At 42.9% G+C, this 18491-nt stretch overlaps 1 protein-coding gene across 2 annotated transcripts in view; it reads left to right on the forward strand.

Moving 5' to 3' along the window:
- The window catches only part of LPGAT1 (lysophosphatidylglycerol acyltransferase 1), a 167928-nt gene that overhangs the window by 112405 nt on the left and 37032 nt on the right, over nucleotides 1–18491 (forward strand). For both annotated transcript variants that reach the window (XM_040351482.1, XM_040351481.1), the window contains exons 4-5: nucleotides 7505–7600; nucleotides 12906–13179. In XM_040351482.1, the coding sequence (XP_040207416.1) occupies nucleotides 7505–7600; nucleotides 12906–13179 (370 nt within the window). The remainder of the gene's footprint in view (nucleotides 1–7504; nucleotides 7601–12905; nucleotides 13180–18491) is intronic.

An 18491-nucleotide genomic window follows, 5' to 3' on the forward strand; every position in this document is an offset into this window, starting at 1 on the left:
CTGGGTAGGGGGCGCGCACGCACAGCTTGTGCTGTGATTTGGATGCAACACAAGCTGATCAGATCAACGAGGAGAACGACAGAACAGAACTCTGTCTATGTAAACAAGGCAGAGCTCTGTCCTGTCAGTGGGGATGTGATGGATATTTTTTCCTTACAAAGCGGGAAATAAAATCCAGCACATCCCTTAATCTGGCCATACATGGATAGACAATTGCTTGAAAAAGCATTTGATAAGGGGGGGTCAACTTTCTGGAGGTCAAGTGGGTATGGTAAAGCCCCAACCAAATTCTTTTAATTCAATTATTTTTTTATTTTATTTTTTTAAATGAGGAGCCCCTGTGAACCAAGATGTAGAACTCCTAACTTGTTAACTTGATGAATATAATAAAGCAATGAGTGCTGTTTCTCCTAAAATATGAATGATCCGTAAAGGGATTTTCCTATTTCTGCACGTCATTCTTAAAGAATCAGCAGGACCCTCGTCCTTGTAAGAAATTTGTCCTTGCATCTATTTTTAGCTCTCCCTTTAACGTACATAATTGCATTAGAGTGTGACCCTACGTCCCTCTGTCACTCAGCGGCTCTACTAGAAAGTACTGAGCGATGCTTCATGGCTCCAGAACTGGCGACCTCCAACCAGCAAGGCTGAGTCATGTACACAGGAGTCCCGCCTGTTCAGTCACTATTACTTTCTCTAAATATGAAACTGTAAATGAAGGACCAAATTTATTAAAACAAATTATATAAAGGAATATGGAGATATTTAAAGTACCGTATTTATTGGCGTATAACACGCACAGGGAAGTTTCGGGGAAAAAAAATTCCCCCCCCCCCTGCGTATAACACGCAGGCACAGTTTACCCTCTATTTTCAGTGTAAAAAAGTGAGTGTTATACACCAATAAATACAGTAGTTTTTTTTTGTAGTGATGCACCAGGATTTTGGCCACAGAACATTATCAGCCGAAAATGTTTTTTTCAGTGTTGTGCTTAAAGGAAAAAAAAGTGCTAATGGCTTCCGAAAACGCTCACAATGTTGCCATGATTTAACTGCAATTTTGTGTTGTGCTTATAGTGTGTTTTCATAGGTCCTGTGGCTCAAAAAATTCATCAAAAATGCAATACTGGTACTTTTTTGATGCGCTCTTGCCATGTTTTCAATGCATTTCAATGAGGAGGTGCATTTTTGGTGCGTTTTTTTTTTTTTTTATCTGACAAAACATGCACCAAATAATACAAGCATGTTTTTTTAATACCGCTTAAAAGGGTGTTGATAATGGTCAACAATAAATAATATAATGGTTCTGTGAGAGATAGATATATATATATATATCTCTATCTAATTTTTTTTTTTTTTTTTTTCGCTCTCTCTTTCGTTCTCTCTCTTTCTCTTTCTCTCTCTCTCTCTCTCTCTCTCTCTCTCTCTCTCTCTCTCTCTCTCTCTCTCTCTCTCTCTCTCTCTCTCTCTCTCTCTCTCTCTCTCTCTCTCTCTCTCTCTCTCTCTCTCTCTATCTATCTATCTAGCCAGTTTAAAAAAAAATAATAATAATATATAATAATTGTATTTATTTTTCAAAACTGCCCATTTTGGCCAGGTGCATTCTGAATTTACGGTTTCGGCACCATAATTTTTATTTGGGGTGCACCTATTTATTTATTTTTTCATGTCCTAGCAGTGCCTTCTTTACACCATTTACACTAGTACAGCAACAGAAGAAGCAGCTGGTTGGTTGGAAATGCACTTCATACATAAAGGACAAAGCTTTACATTTTCTAATTTTAGGTGGCGCTGAGATCAGGTAGCTAGAGGAAAAGCCATGATGATCTGTGAATGCTAGATTTGGCCAGCTTAGTTGCCTCCCAATTAGGGTTGTCCCGATACCGATGCCAGTATATAGGTATCGGGACCGATACCGAGTATTTGCGGGAGTACTTGTACTCCCGCAAATACCCCCAATGCCTAAATAGAATACTTGCCCCCCCGCCGCCGCCGTATATCGCAAATCCGCCGCTGCCGCGTTAATCACCGTGCGGCGAACATTACAGGCACCTTTAGTTTGAATAGCTGTTTTGCCCGCCGCACCGTATATAGACACTCCCCCTTGGACGGATCTGTCCAATCCCGAGCAAGGGGGAATGTCCTTTACACGGCGTGGCAGGGAAAACAGCTATCCAAACGAAAGCTGCCTGTAATGTTCGCCGCACGGTGATTAACGCGACGGTGGCATCATCATTAGGTATGGGGGACATGGCTGCATATGTTTGGGGACATGGCTGCATATGTTTGGGGACATGGCTGCATATATGTGGGGGGACATGGCTGCATATATGTGGGGGGACATGGCTGCATTTATGTGGGGGGACATGGCTGCATTTATGTGGGGGGACATGGCTGCATTTATGTGGGGGGACATGGCTGCATTTATGTGGGGGGACATGGCTGCATTTATGTGGGGGGACATGGCTGCATTTATGTGGGGGGACATGGCTGCATTTATGTGGGGGGACATGGCTGGATATGTGGGGGACATGGCTGCAATATGTGGGGGACATGGCTGCAATATGTGGGGGACATGGCTGCAATATGTGGGGGACATGGCTGCAATATTTGGGGGGACATGGCTGCATATATGTGGGGGGACATGGCTGCATATATGTGGGGGGACATGGCTGCATATATGTGGGGGGACATGGCTGCATATGCGTGGGGGGACATGGCTGCATATGCGTGGGGGGACATGGCTGGATATATGTGGGGGGACATGGCTGCATATGTGTGGGGGACATGGCTGCATATGTGGGGGGGGGGGGGGGACATGGCTGCATTTGGGGACACATTTAAAAAAAAGTATCGGTATCGGCGAGTACATAAAAAAAAGTATCGGTACTTGTACTCGGTCCTAAAAAAGTGGTATCAGGACAACCCTACTCCCAATGATTGGTATCTAATGTCTGGAGGGGTGCTGGGGATGGTAAAATTCCCAGTATTTGCTACATACAGTGTGAATTTTGATCTAAATCTAGACACCACTGTTGTGATTTCCTGTCTTGTCTTGATGTTAGCATTGCTCGCTCTGCACCTCGTCCATTTAAAAAATGTCTTGTATTCTTTTCAAAGAATACAAGGCGTTCTCTGAGTGATCCATCCTCCTGTCATCGCTGTACGAGATGGAAAGCCGCAGGAGAGGTGTCCAGAAGATCAACACTCTGTATCCGGAAAGGATTACAACTGAGAATTTTAGCATCTCCAGATATTGTATACTATTCATTAGAGGTACCTAAGCTCGTTCACTCCAACGTCTTAAATTATTTTGTCCTTGGGGTTCCATGATTTATACTCTTTGGCCATTGAATTCTACCTTGTAGAAGTGTCCTTGGATCATCACTGTGCTGCCTGTGCACAAAGTAGAGCTGTAGGAGGGACCCAGCAGGCCCCACCCACTATAGGCTGCCTGCAGAAAACTACAGGAGGGGGCGGAGACGAGACCAGTTCACCTTTTAGGACCCATTCTTGCCAAACTGGTCCTTTGGAGTGTATTATGTATGTATTATGTGAGTGATAATGCATGTTGTGTTAAGGCTCCTTTGAAAGAGCTGCCTTTGCACCACAATGGACCAAAAAGTAGACTGGCCCCATTATTGGTAACTCCGTGCACCGCAATGCACAGTAGTGGGTTATGGAACGCTGCAATGCAAGTGAAGTGCCATTAACCACTTAACCCCCGGACCATATTGCTGGTCAAAGACCAGAGCACTTTTTGCGATTCGGCACTGCGTCGCTTTAACTGACAATTGCGCGGTCGTGCGACGTGGCTCCCAAACAAAATTGGCGTACTTTTTTTTTCCACAAATAGAGCTTTCTTTTGGTGGTATTTGATCACCTCTGCGGTTTTCAGTTTTTGCGCTATAAACAAAAATAGAGCGACAATTTTGAAAAAAAAATATTTTTTACTTTTTGCTATAATAAATATCCCCCAAAAATATATATATAAAAAAAAATGTTTTCCTCAGTTTAGTCCGATACGTATTCTTCTACATATATAATCGCAAAAAGCGCTTATTGATTAGTTTGCGCAAAAGTTATAGCGTTTACAAAATAGGGGGTAGTTTTATGGCATTTTTATTAATATATATATTTTTTTTTTTTTACTAGTAATGGCGGCGATCAGCTTTTTTTTTTTTTTTTTATTATTTTTTTTTCCGGTACTGCGACATAATGGCGGACACTTTTGACAAATTTTTGGGACCATTGGCATTTTTATAGCGATCAGTGCTATAAAAATGCATTGATTACTATAAAAATGCCACTGGCAGGGAAGGGGTTAACACTAGGGGGCGGGGAAGGGGTTAAGTATGTTCCCTGGGTGTGTTCTAACTGTAGGGGGGGTGGACGCACTAGGTGAAATGACTGATCGCTGTTCATACATTGTATGAACAGACAGTCAGGCATTTCTCCCCTGACAGGACCAGGACCGGGAGCTGTGTGTTTACAGCTGTTGTAACGAGTGATCGCGACTGCTGGCACGCGTGCGGGAGCGAGCGCACCCCTAATGCCCGCTTTGCCTGCCGACGTAGAGCTACAGGCTCTCGCGCAGGAGAGCCGACCTGCCGCCGTAGAACTGCGGCGGCTGGTCGGCAACCAGTTAAACAAAAATTGAATTTCCATGTTCTACTCTCATTCTGCATTACTAGAACACATAGAGTGGGCCCTAAAGGAAACCTGTTCTGGGAAATCCTGAATGCTATTATGGTTTTTTCCTTGAAGATCCTGGTTGTCATTTTGATTGGCTTCTCTTTAAGACCCCTTTCACACTGGGGCTGCACGTGCATTAGTGGTAAAGCGACAGGTGCGCTTTTCGGCCACTAGCGGTGGCGCTTTTAACCCCCGCTAGTTGACTTTTCAGGCACTTTGGAAGAGCTGCCCATTCATTGCAATGGGCAGGGGCGTTTTGGGAGCACTGAATATAGCACTCCCAAACTGCCCCAAAGATGCTGCTTGCAGGACTTTTTCTAAGTGTGAAAGCACTCAGGCTTTCACTTTCAGGTGGCATGGGAGGCAGTTTTCAGGCACTATTTCCACCGCTAAAATGCCTGAAAGCTGCTTCAGTGTATAAGGGGTCCAAGTCACTGATCAGGAACAAATGGGCATATCTGGAGTTCTTGAATTGCAGCTTACTTGTTTTGGTAAGTCAGGGCTCGACAAAATCTGGGCGCTCGGTCGCAATTGCAACAAGAAATTGCGATCGCGCGGCGGGGGAGGTGGGGGCGCACAGAGACAGAGGATCCTGTGTCTCCGTGCACCCCCGCCTGTAATTGAGGTCACGGCTTTGCAGCCTTCTGCAGGTCTAAGCTTCCTTCTGTGATCTGGTGCCATCTTGTGGTGGCCGTTGGCATTACAAGTAAAACAGCAGTTTTATTGTGTACATTTTCACTGTTTTCACTGCCATCTCCTTCCCTCTAATTAGAACCCCCAAACATTATATATATTTTTTTATTCGAACACCCTAGAGAATAAAATGACAAAAGGGGGGATAAGGTTGGGACTTTACATGAGGCATGTGATAGAACTACCACAGGCCTCCATCCCCCGTAAATGGATAAAAGGGGGGGAGGTTTTGGGACTTTAAATGAGATGCGTTTTTAGCAGTATGCGATTGAATATATATATGGAATATAAAAAATGTTTCCATAATAGCCAGGCTCAAAGTTACCAACCAAAAAAGCAAATAAAAACAAATTATCCTGTCTAGCTGTATGCATTAAAAACAGAGGTTTAGTTGCATGTATTTGCAAATACCTGTGTAAGCTGCAGGCCCCGTCAAGGCACTCCGTGTACTGCAGTCCTAACTATGAATTTTAAAGTCTCCTCAATAGGAGCACAGAAGTGCTAATCAATAGATAGGGGGCAGGTGCTCACCTGACCATGCCCCCTACCTATAGTTGGTCTAGCAAAAAAGTGCACTGGAAAAACAAAAGAAATGCAAGAGTGGAACCAAACATGCTTACCAAAACACCACCAAACTAAAGGTGGACCACATCAACCTGGGTCAGCTAGTCAAAAAATTACAAACGCATCTCATTTAAATGCCAAAACCTCCCCCCCTTCTATCTATATAGAGAATAAAATGGCGGTCATTGCAATACTTTCTGTCACACCGTATTTGCGCAGCGGTCTTGCAAGCTCACTTTTTTGGGGAAAAAATACACTTTTTTTTAATTAAAAAATAAGACCACAGTAAAGCTAGCCCAATTTTTTTTTTATATCTTGAAAGATAATGTTACGCTGAGTAAATTGATACCCAACATGTCACGCTTCAAAATTGCGTCCGCTCGTGGAATGGCAACAAACGTTTACCCTTTAAAATCTCCATAGGTGACGTTTAAAAAATTCTACAGGTTGCATGCTTAGAGTTAGAGGAGGTCTAGGACTAGAATTATTGCTCTCGCTCTACCGATCGCGTAGATACCCAACGTGCGATTTGAATACCGTTTACATATGCGGGCGCTACTAACGTATGTGTTCGCTTCTGCATGCAAGCTTTGCGGGACGGGGTGCGTTTTCTGGCTCCTAACTTTTTTTGCTGGCTCCTAGATTCCAAGCAAATTTGTCAAACCCTGTGGTAAGTGACTGAGAGCAAAGGGATCAGCATGATACCAAAGCAGCGAGAAACTCGGCAATGGCAGCCCATGCATCTCTGTTACCACAGGTTCTTGTTGATGTAGGGGATGAAGACAAAACAGGATGGAAGCACCTGAATATTTTGACCAGCCTGTGTAATCCTAGGCTTTAAAGAGTAACTCTACTTTTGCTGAGAAAAATAACATTCCCCTCTGGGTAATCTATGTACATTGCAATGATTGTAACAAACCTTGTTGCAGATTCCTACCTTTTTTGTTCTGAAAAAAATCACTGTTTATTTTTCTGTGCCCCTGTATGAAGTGAGTTTTATGGGAGTGGTTTCATAATGATCAACCAGCTGCTGCACCTGCAAAGCTTTTGAGGAAAATTGCAGGGTCTGCATCCCTTTTAGATGTGATTTCCTATTGGGAGTATCATATCAAAAATGTTATTTTTGTTGCAGGGGATGCAGTCTTAGCTGGTGGCAAGATAGATGGGATTTCAATCCAAATTATGTATTTACCTTACACACACGGTAGGAAAGCAAGCACCACTTGTATATGGACGCCCTTCCATTAGATCCATGGTTGGTGCTCATTGTCCTGCAGCAAAGGATGTAACAAGACGAAATGAAAACAAACCTGACACAATGCAATTTTGACATTGGGGAGATCTGGCTTTAGGATTTATTGAAGGATGGTAGTGGGCCTTATGTATCCAAGTGTCGGTGCTAGAAATTGTCATTATTCCCCCTCCAGACAGAATATTGAAGGCTGGAAGGAATGTTGTTTTGTGTGTTCTGATTGCCTGTTTACAGAACATCCATATATGGTTGTTTCCAGGAGTAGAACTTTGGTATAATGTACATTATTTTACCATTGCAGGTGGTTCGGCAGATGATGTGGCTTATGGACCATATATTTAAATATACCAATTTTGGTATTGTGTCCCTTGTACATGGAGACTTTTTTATCCGACAGGTAAGCTCATGTTTTTTAATTCTATTTTATTGTGAGAATGCTATTACCAAGAATAATCGCCGCAGCATTTGGCCAACAAGTGAAATCGAGAAAGACAATATACAGTATGTTACTATAAGTTGAGCCAGACCTAGCAGTGCTGGGTCTAGTGGTGTTCTTAAAGCAATATTTGAAGGCTGGTGGTAGGACTAGAAAGTAGCAAGCAAAGAAAAGAGGGGAAGGCCTCCATTTTTGGGTTAACATATACCGTATATACTCAAATATAAGCCAAGTTTTTCAGTCCATTTTTTTGTGCTGAAAATGCCCCCCTCAGCTTATATTTGAGTCACCTTTTTTGCGCCTGATCTCCCAGACTTTGGGGACCCGGTACCGGCCGGCTGTAGGTCCCCTGGACCCCAAACTTGGCACACATGTAGCCCCTCTTCCTCTACAAGTGTGCAAAGTTATTTGGCCAGGGAGCACCGATTTTTCAAACCCGAGCACCCCTTCCATAGACTCCCATGTTAAACGGTAATTTTTCTGGTGATTTTGGGGACCCGGTACCGGACAGTTGTAGGTCCCCTGGACCCGGACCTTGGCACACATGTAGCCCCATTTTTCCTCTACAAGTGTGCAAAGTTTGTTGTCTGGGGGACCTACGGCTGGGGAGCACCGATTTTTTTTTTTTTTTTTTTTTTTCAAAGCCTGGCACCCCTTCCATAGACTTCCATGTTAAACGTCAGTCGAGGGAGGCATGGGCACAGTGAGGCATGCACATAGACACCCTAGGCTTATACTCGAGTCAATACGTTTTCCTTTTTTTGTGTGGTAAAATTAGGTGCTGCGGCTTATATTCAGGTCGGCTTATACTCGAGTATATAGGGTAGTTCCATTTGAGAGGTGTGGAATGTCAATCGAAGCATCATTGGCTAGGCGTCTTAGAAGATACCATTGCATATGTTGGGGGGGGGGGGGGGATTGCATTATAGATTGTTGCGTTTCTTCAGGCAAGGTTTGAATGAAAGATTCCCAAAAGTTGAAGACATTTTGAACCCTTAATTCCTTATGCAGGGAGGTCTCTACCCATTCCATGCGAAAAACATAGGATGGTAAGCTCATATTCATATGACATGAAGTTGTGTTAAAAATTAAAATAGAACTGGAACTGTTAAAGTGTTACTAAACCAAGGATTTACCTAGTGGGAATACAGCACCTCTCTGATTTTTTTTTTTCATTTTTTTTTTGTGGTCCAATAGCTTTTTACTCTAAACATGTTTTGGCTGGAGTTGGGCTTTTTTTTTTATATAGCTATGAAAATCAAGCAAGTTTGCAAATGTAATTTTTTCATCTTTTTAACCTTTTTGGTATTGATAATGATGTCCCCTGAGGTATTTCTTAAGCAGCCCATATATTGGTCTTTTTGCTCAACCATGAGGTTGGGGAAACAAAAAATAAATAAAAAAATTCCCCCACTGTCGGAATACACTTCTTAGTGCTGCCTGGTATAGGTCGTAACGCTGATTGTGGGGAAACTTTCCAGCAGGCTGGTTGTACATAGGTCGATTTGTAGATTGACTCTTTAACATCCAGCCTACCCATACATGGATCAAAATTCAGCTGGTTCCTGCTGAACCAGACACATTTTTTGATCCATGTATAAGCTATTTTTAACTACTAAAAAATGGTTAGATGTTCCCAGCCCAAGTCTTCCTAAAGTCTTCCTAAAGTGACCAATTATCAAAGACTAAAGCATAGCAAGGATACCCCTCAACTTTCTTTCTGTATGCTCGGAAGCCAAAGATTGGTGTGTGTTTTTTTCTTTTTTTTTTCTTTTATAGGGAATGTTGGAGACTTTCAGGACTTTAATGAACTTTCATTATTTAGCGACTAAAGGAGTCTAGCCCAAACTATTTTGGCTGTTCCTCTCCTGGGGATCACAAGAGTGCAAATTGTTCTGTACTCCTGTGATCCATTTTCAGCCAGTCCATGCTCTGGATAGATCCCAAATTTACAGTCGAGATCCACCCAGATGCCTGGATTGGCAGCTGGTTCGGCCTCTCAGCGAATCACGGGGAAACATGTAAATGTTACAGCATTGCAGCAGAGAATAATCTGGGTTTCTGCCCTGCCATATAAGCGGTGGCAGAACTATTGTTCAGTGATTTGTCTGGGGTTCACCTTTTAAAAAGATGGCGGACACTGATCGAACCGATCATCATCATCATCATGGGGAAGTAGAAGAGATTTTGCAGGTATTCAGCATCCGTTTTTTCTTCTTTTAGGGAATTTTACTTTTTTGTGGTTGGAGCTGCTGTATAAAACCACAGTCCTCTCTTGGAAATGTTTTTGCTTTATCTAAACTTCTCACATAAAGTTGTCTCTTGCAATCCATTGAACGGGACACTTTCTCGTCTTACATCCTCCGCCAAGAACGGAGATCTGGAAAGTGTCTGACAAAGAAGGAAAATAACTTCAAAGCAGAAAACCCTTTTTAAAATGACCCATTTAGTAAAAAAAAAAGTCAGCCTATCCTTTAAAAATAACAAAATTATTGTTCATCTCCAAGTCCACCCAGAAGTGGTTTGCAAACATGGCTATTTTCAAGGTTGCTGCAAGCTTTAAGGTCAGTAATTAGTGTAGCGTTGCTAATATTCCCTATGCATTTTATGCTTGAAGAAGTAAATGTATTAATTATGCAAAAATCCCACAAGCCTCATGCTGGGATGCGGGAGTAGTTTGTGTGTATATAATGATAATAATATATATATATAATCTCTGCACAGCGGCATTTTTGGAGGAGGGAGTTGTTCTCTTCAAAAGGGAAAGAAAGGAATACGGTTGAGATCTAGGCTCTGAGTTTGGTTATAGATGAAGCAATTTTTTCGTCTGATCCAATTTAATATTCGGTCAACTTCCACAAAGGTATTTAAAGAAGAGTTGCGCCTGGGTAAAAAATGTTTTAAAAGTCAGCAGCTACAGTATTGGTACGGGAGCAGTCGGTAACGGCACACTCACTGAAGCAACGTCGGCACATGCAAATACAGGACATATCTCCTAAACTGTTTAGGAGATATCCAGGGTAGCTACAGTTAAGCCTTATTATTAAAGCGGTGTTTCACCCTAAAAACAAATTTCTAGCATGCCATCAAGAATACTAGCGCAAGCTACAGTATGCCTTTCTTTTATTTTTTGGAGCCGTACTTACGGTTTACTGCCGTAGTGAAGTTTCAGACTCCCTGCGGGGAATGGGCGTTTCTATGCACAGGGAAGATGATTGACGGCCGGCTATGGCGCGTCACGCTGCCCGAAGATAGCCGAAATAGGACTTGCCTCTTCACGGCGCTATACGGCGCCTGCGCACAGACATCGGAGCTGACTGCGCAGGCGCCGTGAAGAGGCAAGTCCTATTTCGGCTATCTTCAGGCAGCGTGACGCGCCATAGCCGGCCGTCAATCATCTTCCCTGTGCATAGGAACGCCCATTCCCCGCGGGGAGTCTGAAACTTCACTACGGCAGTAAACTGTAAGTACGGCGCCAAAAAATAAAGAAAAGGCGTACTGTAGACCACGCTAGTATGCTTGATGGCATGCTAGGGAAAAATTTTTTTTTTTCAGGGTGAACCCCCGCTTTAACTTACCTGTAGCGAAAAGGGTTTACAACCACTTTAAAAGACCAGTCCTCCAAAGTATTTTTACGGTTTTGGTAAATGTTGGGGTATTTCCACTTTTGCCGCCAAATTGCGATAACTCGTACTTTCCTCCCAGGTATTCTGGTTTCTCATCACACTCCAAAGACATGCTGGTAGGTCAACTGGCTCTTATCTTAATTGGCCCTAGAATGTGCATGCATGCATGTGAGATAAGGATCTTGCTTTGCAAGTAGCTTGAGGGCAGTAAATACCTGAAAATAGTACTTTATATTGCCATTTTAAGCTCCCTCCCTCGACTTTGGGGATAGAACAACCTCCACTACTTCCCACGCCTATGGCTTTCCATAAGATTTTTGAGTGTGTCTGTAGGATCCTATGCCTATTCAACCAAGTTAGCATAGGGTATGTGTAACGGTCACCACCGTTTTATGACCTTCCATCCCATCCACGACAGCTCATCTGACACACAGACAATTCAGCAGGCATCCCATTTTCCCAGAATCAAGACGAGACACAGCTCTGTGCTTGTTCCAAATGTAATGATCAACTTTAATGGTTTCTTTCAGTCTTATATACAGTACAAGGCATTAAAGGAACAATCAACTCCCCACCCACACACTAAGGCTAATTACTAACCATTCTAGACAGGTCGGCGCCGGCCTATAATTATCATGTCTAATCACTGCACATTCCTTCATTAACAGCATAACAAACAAAACCCCATCACACACTGAGTTCCCTAGGCAGACGTTCCGTCTCCGCATACAGCTTGACACCTATTCACACCTCTGAGCATTACTAGGCTTTAGACAGTGTTATCACACATAAACAGTATTTAGCATGCATAATTAGAGTTCTGGGAGCAGACCTGGATTAACACCTCTACAGCCTTACACAATGGTTAATGGAATATCTTAGGAGTCTATGCAATTAACACCTTTCACAAGGACAATGAAATGTCTTCCAGGCCCTGACTCAATTAGCATGTCACTAGTCAGGGCTAATCATAGAATGAGTCACCACATTGAATAGCCAACAACTTGTGATATCTCAAGACATCCTGCAAACATGATTTATTATTAATGTCCCATCTCATGTAATACATGAATTATGATTAGCCACCCTATGCCCAAAAGGGGCACAGGGTGAACTTAGACCCAAGAGTTCTTAGGGCCACTGGCACAGGAGTATCCCCCATCCTCACAGTCTCTGGGGGTCACGGGTCATCCTGTTACAGTATGTATTCATTTTGGGCAATCGGACCTGGCTTGCATTCCAAAGATGTTCAGGTGGGTTAGATTCTGGCAGTACACTAGAGTTCCTCCATACCAAACGCCTCAAACCAGGTCTTTATTGAGCAAAGGAGCACGGTCATGCTGGAACAGAAAAGCACCTTCTCCCAAACAAGGTTGAAAGCTCACTCTTGTTTCTTTTTATATACTTCACTGAAAACACCTGACTTTGAGGTTGACATATGTCTGACTATTTAATTTATTGGAGGGTAGAGGACATACAAGTGCTTTATCTGCTCTCTAGAGGAGTGGAGCAGCAGAATCTGAATGACATAATGGAAATCTAAATAGTTTGTTTACATTGTACTGGCATCTATCAGTAGAGACATGTACACACTATGGAGTTCATCCCTCTAATCTGTCCCATCTGTGTCGTCCTTCTAGGGTAAAGCTTACCGGGACCAGCAGCTGATCTTCCTCAAGGACCACCTTGAGAAGTACTACAGGAGTCGAGATAGAAAGTGGATAATTTTATTCCCAGAAGGAGGATTTCTCAGGAAAAGAAGGGAAACAAGCCAGCTGTACGCCAAGAAGAACAACCTGCCATTTCTTACGCATGTCACCCTGCCAAGATTGGGAGCTACGCATGTTATTCTGAAGACGTTGCTTGCGCAGCAAGAGAACGGGACGCTGAAGGGAGGGCATTCTCATGTAGTTGGTAAGGCTTAAAGCCAACATAAAGTGGTTGTAATCCCTTCCCTATACCCAGTGAAGTGACTGGCCTCAGGTGATACAGAGATGAAACAAATCCTCCTACATAAGTTGTCCCTGTTTTAAAGGTCTTCTCTTCTCTACATCTGTTCAAAGTGCTGAATCATTAAGCGTTGTCAGAAAAAAAGGGGGTGGAGAAGCTGAAGTTACACACTGCAGCGTTCAGGGAGGAGAGCTCTGAGACCCGATTGGAGGGAAGGGACACCCCCTCCCTGCACACAGCACACAGGAACAGAGCTGAGGCTGTCAATCAGTTGGAGGTCCCTCCCCTTTCACCATTCTTCTTTTTGTGTCAGGAAAACTTGTCGGAAGTGATTGCCAATAGAGGAACAAAGCAGCAGATAGAAATGGCACATAGTGGTTTTAATTGAGACAAGTACACGCTATAGAAGGATATGCTTTGTTCATATTTCATGTTTACAACCACTTTAACAGTTTTCTAATTTCCAGCTGTAATTCTGATCATATATACACATGGTATGTTAGTAATCCCAGTAGCATTTAGCCACCTTTTATCGCAAAAAATATTGACTGACTCAAGACCTCCTACTGCCATTCCTGGTTTACAAAAAATAAGCTGTCAGTGGTATCTTAAAACATGTGCAATGGAAAGTTTGTTGAATGTGATTGTAGTTACTGTGTGTGTGTGTATGGACTTGTAGCTCTGCAACAGCTGGAGGTCCGCTAATTGCATATCCCTGATATATATATATATATATATATATATATATATATCTATATCTATGTCAGCAATGGCTAGTCTATACACTATGTATTCATTATTCTCCTGGAAAAATTTGGTCAACCCCATCAAGCAATTTTTTCAACATTTCTGGTTTCTAGCAAGTTAGAGCGGGGGTTCACCCTAAAAACGTTTTTTCTAACATTACATCCAGCTCACTCTGGGAGTGGGCATTTCTATCCAGCAGGTGATTGACGTGATGACAAAACGACCTCCACCCGTCGCATAAAGAGCGTCACGAGTTGCCGAATGAAGCCGAAAGGCGAGTCGGCGCTATACGGCGCCTGCATACCGACGTTCGGCTTCTTTCGGCAACCCGTGACGCTCCTTATGCGACGGGTGGAGGTCGTTTTTGTCATCACGTCAATCACCTGCTGGATAGGAACGCCCACTCCCACGGGAGACCCTACCCGGAAGACGGGGAAGAAAATAGCTGTACGAGGTATGTACAGCAAAAAAAAAACTAAAAAACTAACGGCATACTGTCAATGTAGAGGGTGAGCTTGATGTAATGTTAGAAAATCGTTTTTAGGGTGAACCCCCGCTTTAAGGAACCCCTAAAATCTTTTTCACACGGACATTGTCTTAAAAAAAAGCAGTGTGAACAGTAAACTTTTACAAACCATTTTAGAGCTTTCAGCAAGCTTTTTTTGAAGCGTTTAAAGTACCGTATTTATCGGCGTATAACACGCACAGGTGTTTAACACGCACCCTAACTTTAAGAGGAAAATTTTGGCAAAAAAACTTTCCATAGCCCACTGCGTATAACACGCAGGCACAGTTTGCCCTCTATTTTTAGGGTAAAAAAGTGAGTGTTATACGCCAATAAATACAGTAATATATATATAAAAAAAAATATTACATTTTTTTTTTTGCTATAATAAAAATCCCCAAGTTAAAAATAAATGAAAAATTCTTCATCAGTTTAGGCCAATATATATATATATATTCTACATATTTGTGGTAAAAAAAAATCGCAATAAGTGTATATTGATTGGTTTGCGCAAAGGTTATAGTGTCTACAAACTATGGCATTTTTATTATTTCTTTACTAGTAATGCCGGTGATCTTTGATTTTTAGCGGTGTTGAGACAGACAGATTGGACACTTTTGACACGTTTTTGGGACAAGTGACATTTATACAACCATCAGTGCTATAAAAATGCAGTGATTGCTGTGTAAATTACACTGGTAGGGAAGGGGTTAACACTAGGGGGGGGGGGGGGTTAATTGTGTGTTCCAACTGTATGGGGATAGGACTGATTAGAAGAGGAGACATTTCGCTGTTCCTAATTAATGAGAACAAACGACATGTCTTCTCTCCTCTGACAGCACAGGGATTTGTGTGTTTTACACACAAATCCCTGTGCACGCGCCCTCTGGTGGCTCCTAAAGGAACCCCGTACCGGGTTTCGCGCAGCGGCGCCATTGTGCCCCCGTATATGTACGCAAGCCGGTCGGGAACCATTTAAAGGAGGTGTAAAGGCGTAAGGTTTTGTATCTTAATGCATTCTATGCATTAAGATAAAAAATCTTTTGTGTGTAGCAGCCTCCTGCGGCCCCCCTAATTACTTACCTTGGCTCCTTCTCTCTCCAGCGATGTCCACTATCGCCGTAGCCATCCAGGACACTCCTCCTGATTGGCTGAGACAGAGCAGCAGTGCCAATGGCTCCTGAGGCTGCCAGTCAGACAATCAGGGGGTGGGGCCAGGTCAGGGCTCTGTGTCTGAATGGATACACGGAGCTCTGACTCTGCTTGGGTGCCCCCTGTAGCAAGCTGCTGGCTGAGGGGCACTCAGAGGGAGTGGCTAGAAGCACCGGCAAGGGACCCGAGAAGGTCTGGGCTGCTCTGTGCAAAACCAACTGCACAGAGGAGCTCAGTATAACATGTTTGTTATTAAAAAAAAAAAAAAGTTAAATTCACAAGCCTTTACAATCAATTGTGTACCCAAAGTTGTTTTCCTGTGCTTGAAGTGCAAATCAAACATGGGCCATCCGATTGCTTTTTACATCAGGGATAGGTTTCAGGGATACTTTCTTTTCCCCTGCAGTTTCTTTGCAATTTTATTGTACCTATATAACGCTTCAACTATATAACGCTTCATGTAAACCTTTTAACTTTTCACACTGAGGCAGTTTTCAGGCGTTTTAGCACTAGAAATAGCGACTGTAAAGCGCCTGCAAAACCGCCTCCCATTAATTTCAGTGTGACTGTTCACACTGGGGCGGTGCACTTGGGAGACGTTAGAAAAAGTCCTGCAAGTTGCATTTTTGCCCATGGGCAGCGTTTCGGAAGACGCCACAAAACACAACGTTTATCCCCTTCTTTGGGGTTAAAAGCACCTTGCTAGAGTCCGAAAAGCGGCGCTTAAAGGGGTTGTAAACCTTTTGTGTTTTTTCACCATTATGCATGAAGGTGAAAAAACACCTTGCAGTGTCCGGCCTCCCAGCCCATCCCCCCCCCCCCTGTTTTACCTGAGCCCCGAATTTCCATGGGCGCAATCCTGCGTGACTCTTCTCTGCTCTTCATTGGATAGATTCATAGCAGCGCAGTCATTGGCTCCCGCTGCTGTCGATCAAATCCAATGACACATCCGCCGGGGGTGGGGCCGGCTATGGCCGCAGAGTGTATGACACTGGAGCATGGCCGTAAGGTAACCCCCTCGGGAGAGAGCTTCCCAGAGGGGGTCATCTATTGCGGGGAGGAGCCACGAGAGCAGCTGTGGAAACCCAGAACCAGAGGATCGGGGCCACTCTGTGCAAAATGAACTGCACAGTTGAGGCAAGTATGACATGTTTAAAAAAAACAAAAAAACATTAAAACCACTTTAGCGCTAACGGCCAGACCTCGCAGTGTGAAAGGGATCTTAAAGGTCTGTAACTAAAACCTTATGGACTCGCCATATCATAACTTCTACTTGCTGGCTTGGATCCTATGCGCCTGTCCTTACACTTTCTAGTGAGACCACCATTATTGACCACTGAGGATACGGATATAATGGGTGGGCTTTATCCTTTCAGTCAGAGAAGGTAAGCCCCTAGGGTCAGGGTGCATCTAAGGACTCCCTAGATACCAAGGAGAAGGTTTCTAATCACTTTGAGGTAATTGTCCTTAGGCAGCACATTCGGTTTTCCATTTTATTTTATCACATACTTTTTTCCTTTATGCCCTCCCTGGCATTTGTCACCCTAGAGTGCCAACATGGTTCTGTGTCTGAGTCTTTCTTCACCGCCAACTGAAGGACGCAGAGGTCACTTGCAGTGTTCTGTCTGAAATACCTGAGCTAAGAACACACAGCAAAGCCTTTATAAGATTACCTCATGATCACACACAGCTGCTCCAGCTTGGCCAGGAATTTATATCCTAATGCTATTTCCCGCCAGTAATAGCCTGTTGGGTTAACACAATTTTTCCGTAATCTCTTTGCGTAAAAAGTGTCTGTCCACATCCCAAACTAATATAGTGTAGAACGTACTCTTTATTGGAATTGGATCTTTTATTGATCTGTTCTGGGGCCGTACTGACTGCAGAGCACCTAGGACTGGACTGCTGACGTCTCCCATATGTTCTCTGCTACCAGCCATTGACCATCATTGCCAGGATGCTGATAAGCAGAGCTTGCTTTATTCTTGCAAGCTCTTTGCATTTAAGTCTAAATATAAGATCTGAGGTCTTTTTGACCCCAGATCTCAGATTTAAGAGGACCCGTCATGCTTTTTTCTATTACAAGGGATGTTTACATTCCTTGTAATAGGAATAAAAGTGATCAATTTTTTTTTTTTCAGTGTAAAAAATTAACTAAATAAAAATAAATAAGAAAAAATTTTTTTTTTAAAGCTCCCCGTCCCGACGAGCTCGCGCACAGAAGCGAACGCATACGCGAGTAGCGCCCGCATATGAAAACTGTGTTCAAACCACACAAGTGAGGTATCACCGAGATCCTTAGAGCGAGAGCAATAATTCTAGCCCTAGACCTCCTCTGTACCTCAAAAAATGCAACCTGTAGAATTTTTTAAACGTCGCCTATCGAGATTTTTAAGGGTAAAAGTTTGACGTCATGCCACAAGCGGGCGCAATTTTTAAGCGTGACATGTTGGGTATCATTTTACTCGGCGTAACATTATCTTTCACAATATATAAAAAAAATTGGGCAAAATGTATTGTCTTATTTTTTAATTAAAAAAAGTGATTTTTTTTCAAAAAAAAGTGCGCTTGTAAGACCGCTGCGCAAATATGGTGTGACAAAAAGTATTGCAATGACTGCCATTTTATTCTCTAGGGTGTTAGAAAAAATATATAATGTTTGGGGGTTTTAAGTAATTTTCTAGCAAAAAAAACAGTTTTAGTCTCGTAAACACTGAATCTGAAAAACAAGCCCGGTGGGAAAGAGGTTAAAGGAGTTGTAAAAGGAAAAAAAATGTTTTTGCCTAAAATTAATTTCTGCAAGGTAGACAGACAGAATAGTGTAATGATTCTGTTAAAAAACATTTCCCAGTATGCATTGCGGCACGCCCAG

The sequence above is a fragment of the Rana temporaria genome, chromosome 4 (genome assembly GCF_905171775.1).
Source record: "Rana temporaria chromosome 4, aRanTem1.1, whole genome shotgun sequence".
Lineage (NCBI taxonomy): Eukaryota > Metazoa > Chordata > Amphibia > Anura > Ranidae > Rana > Rana temporaria.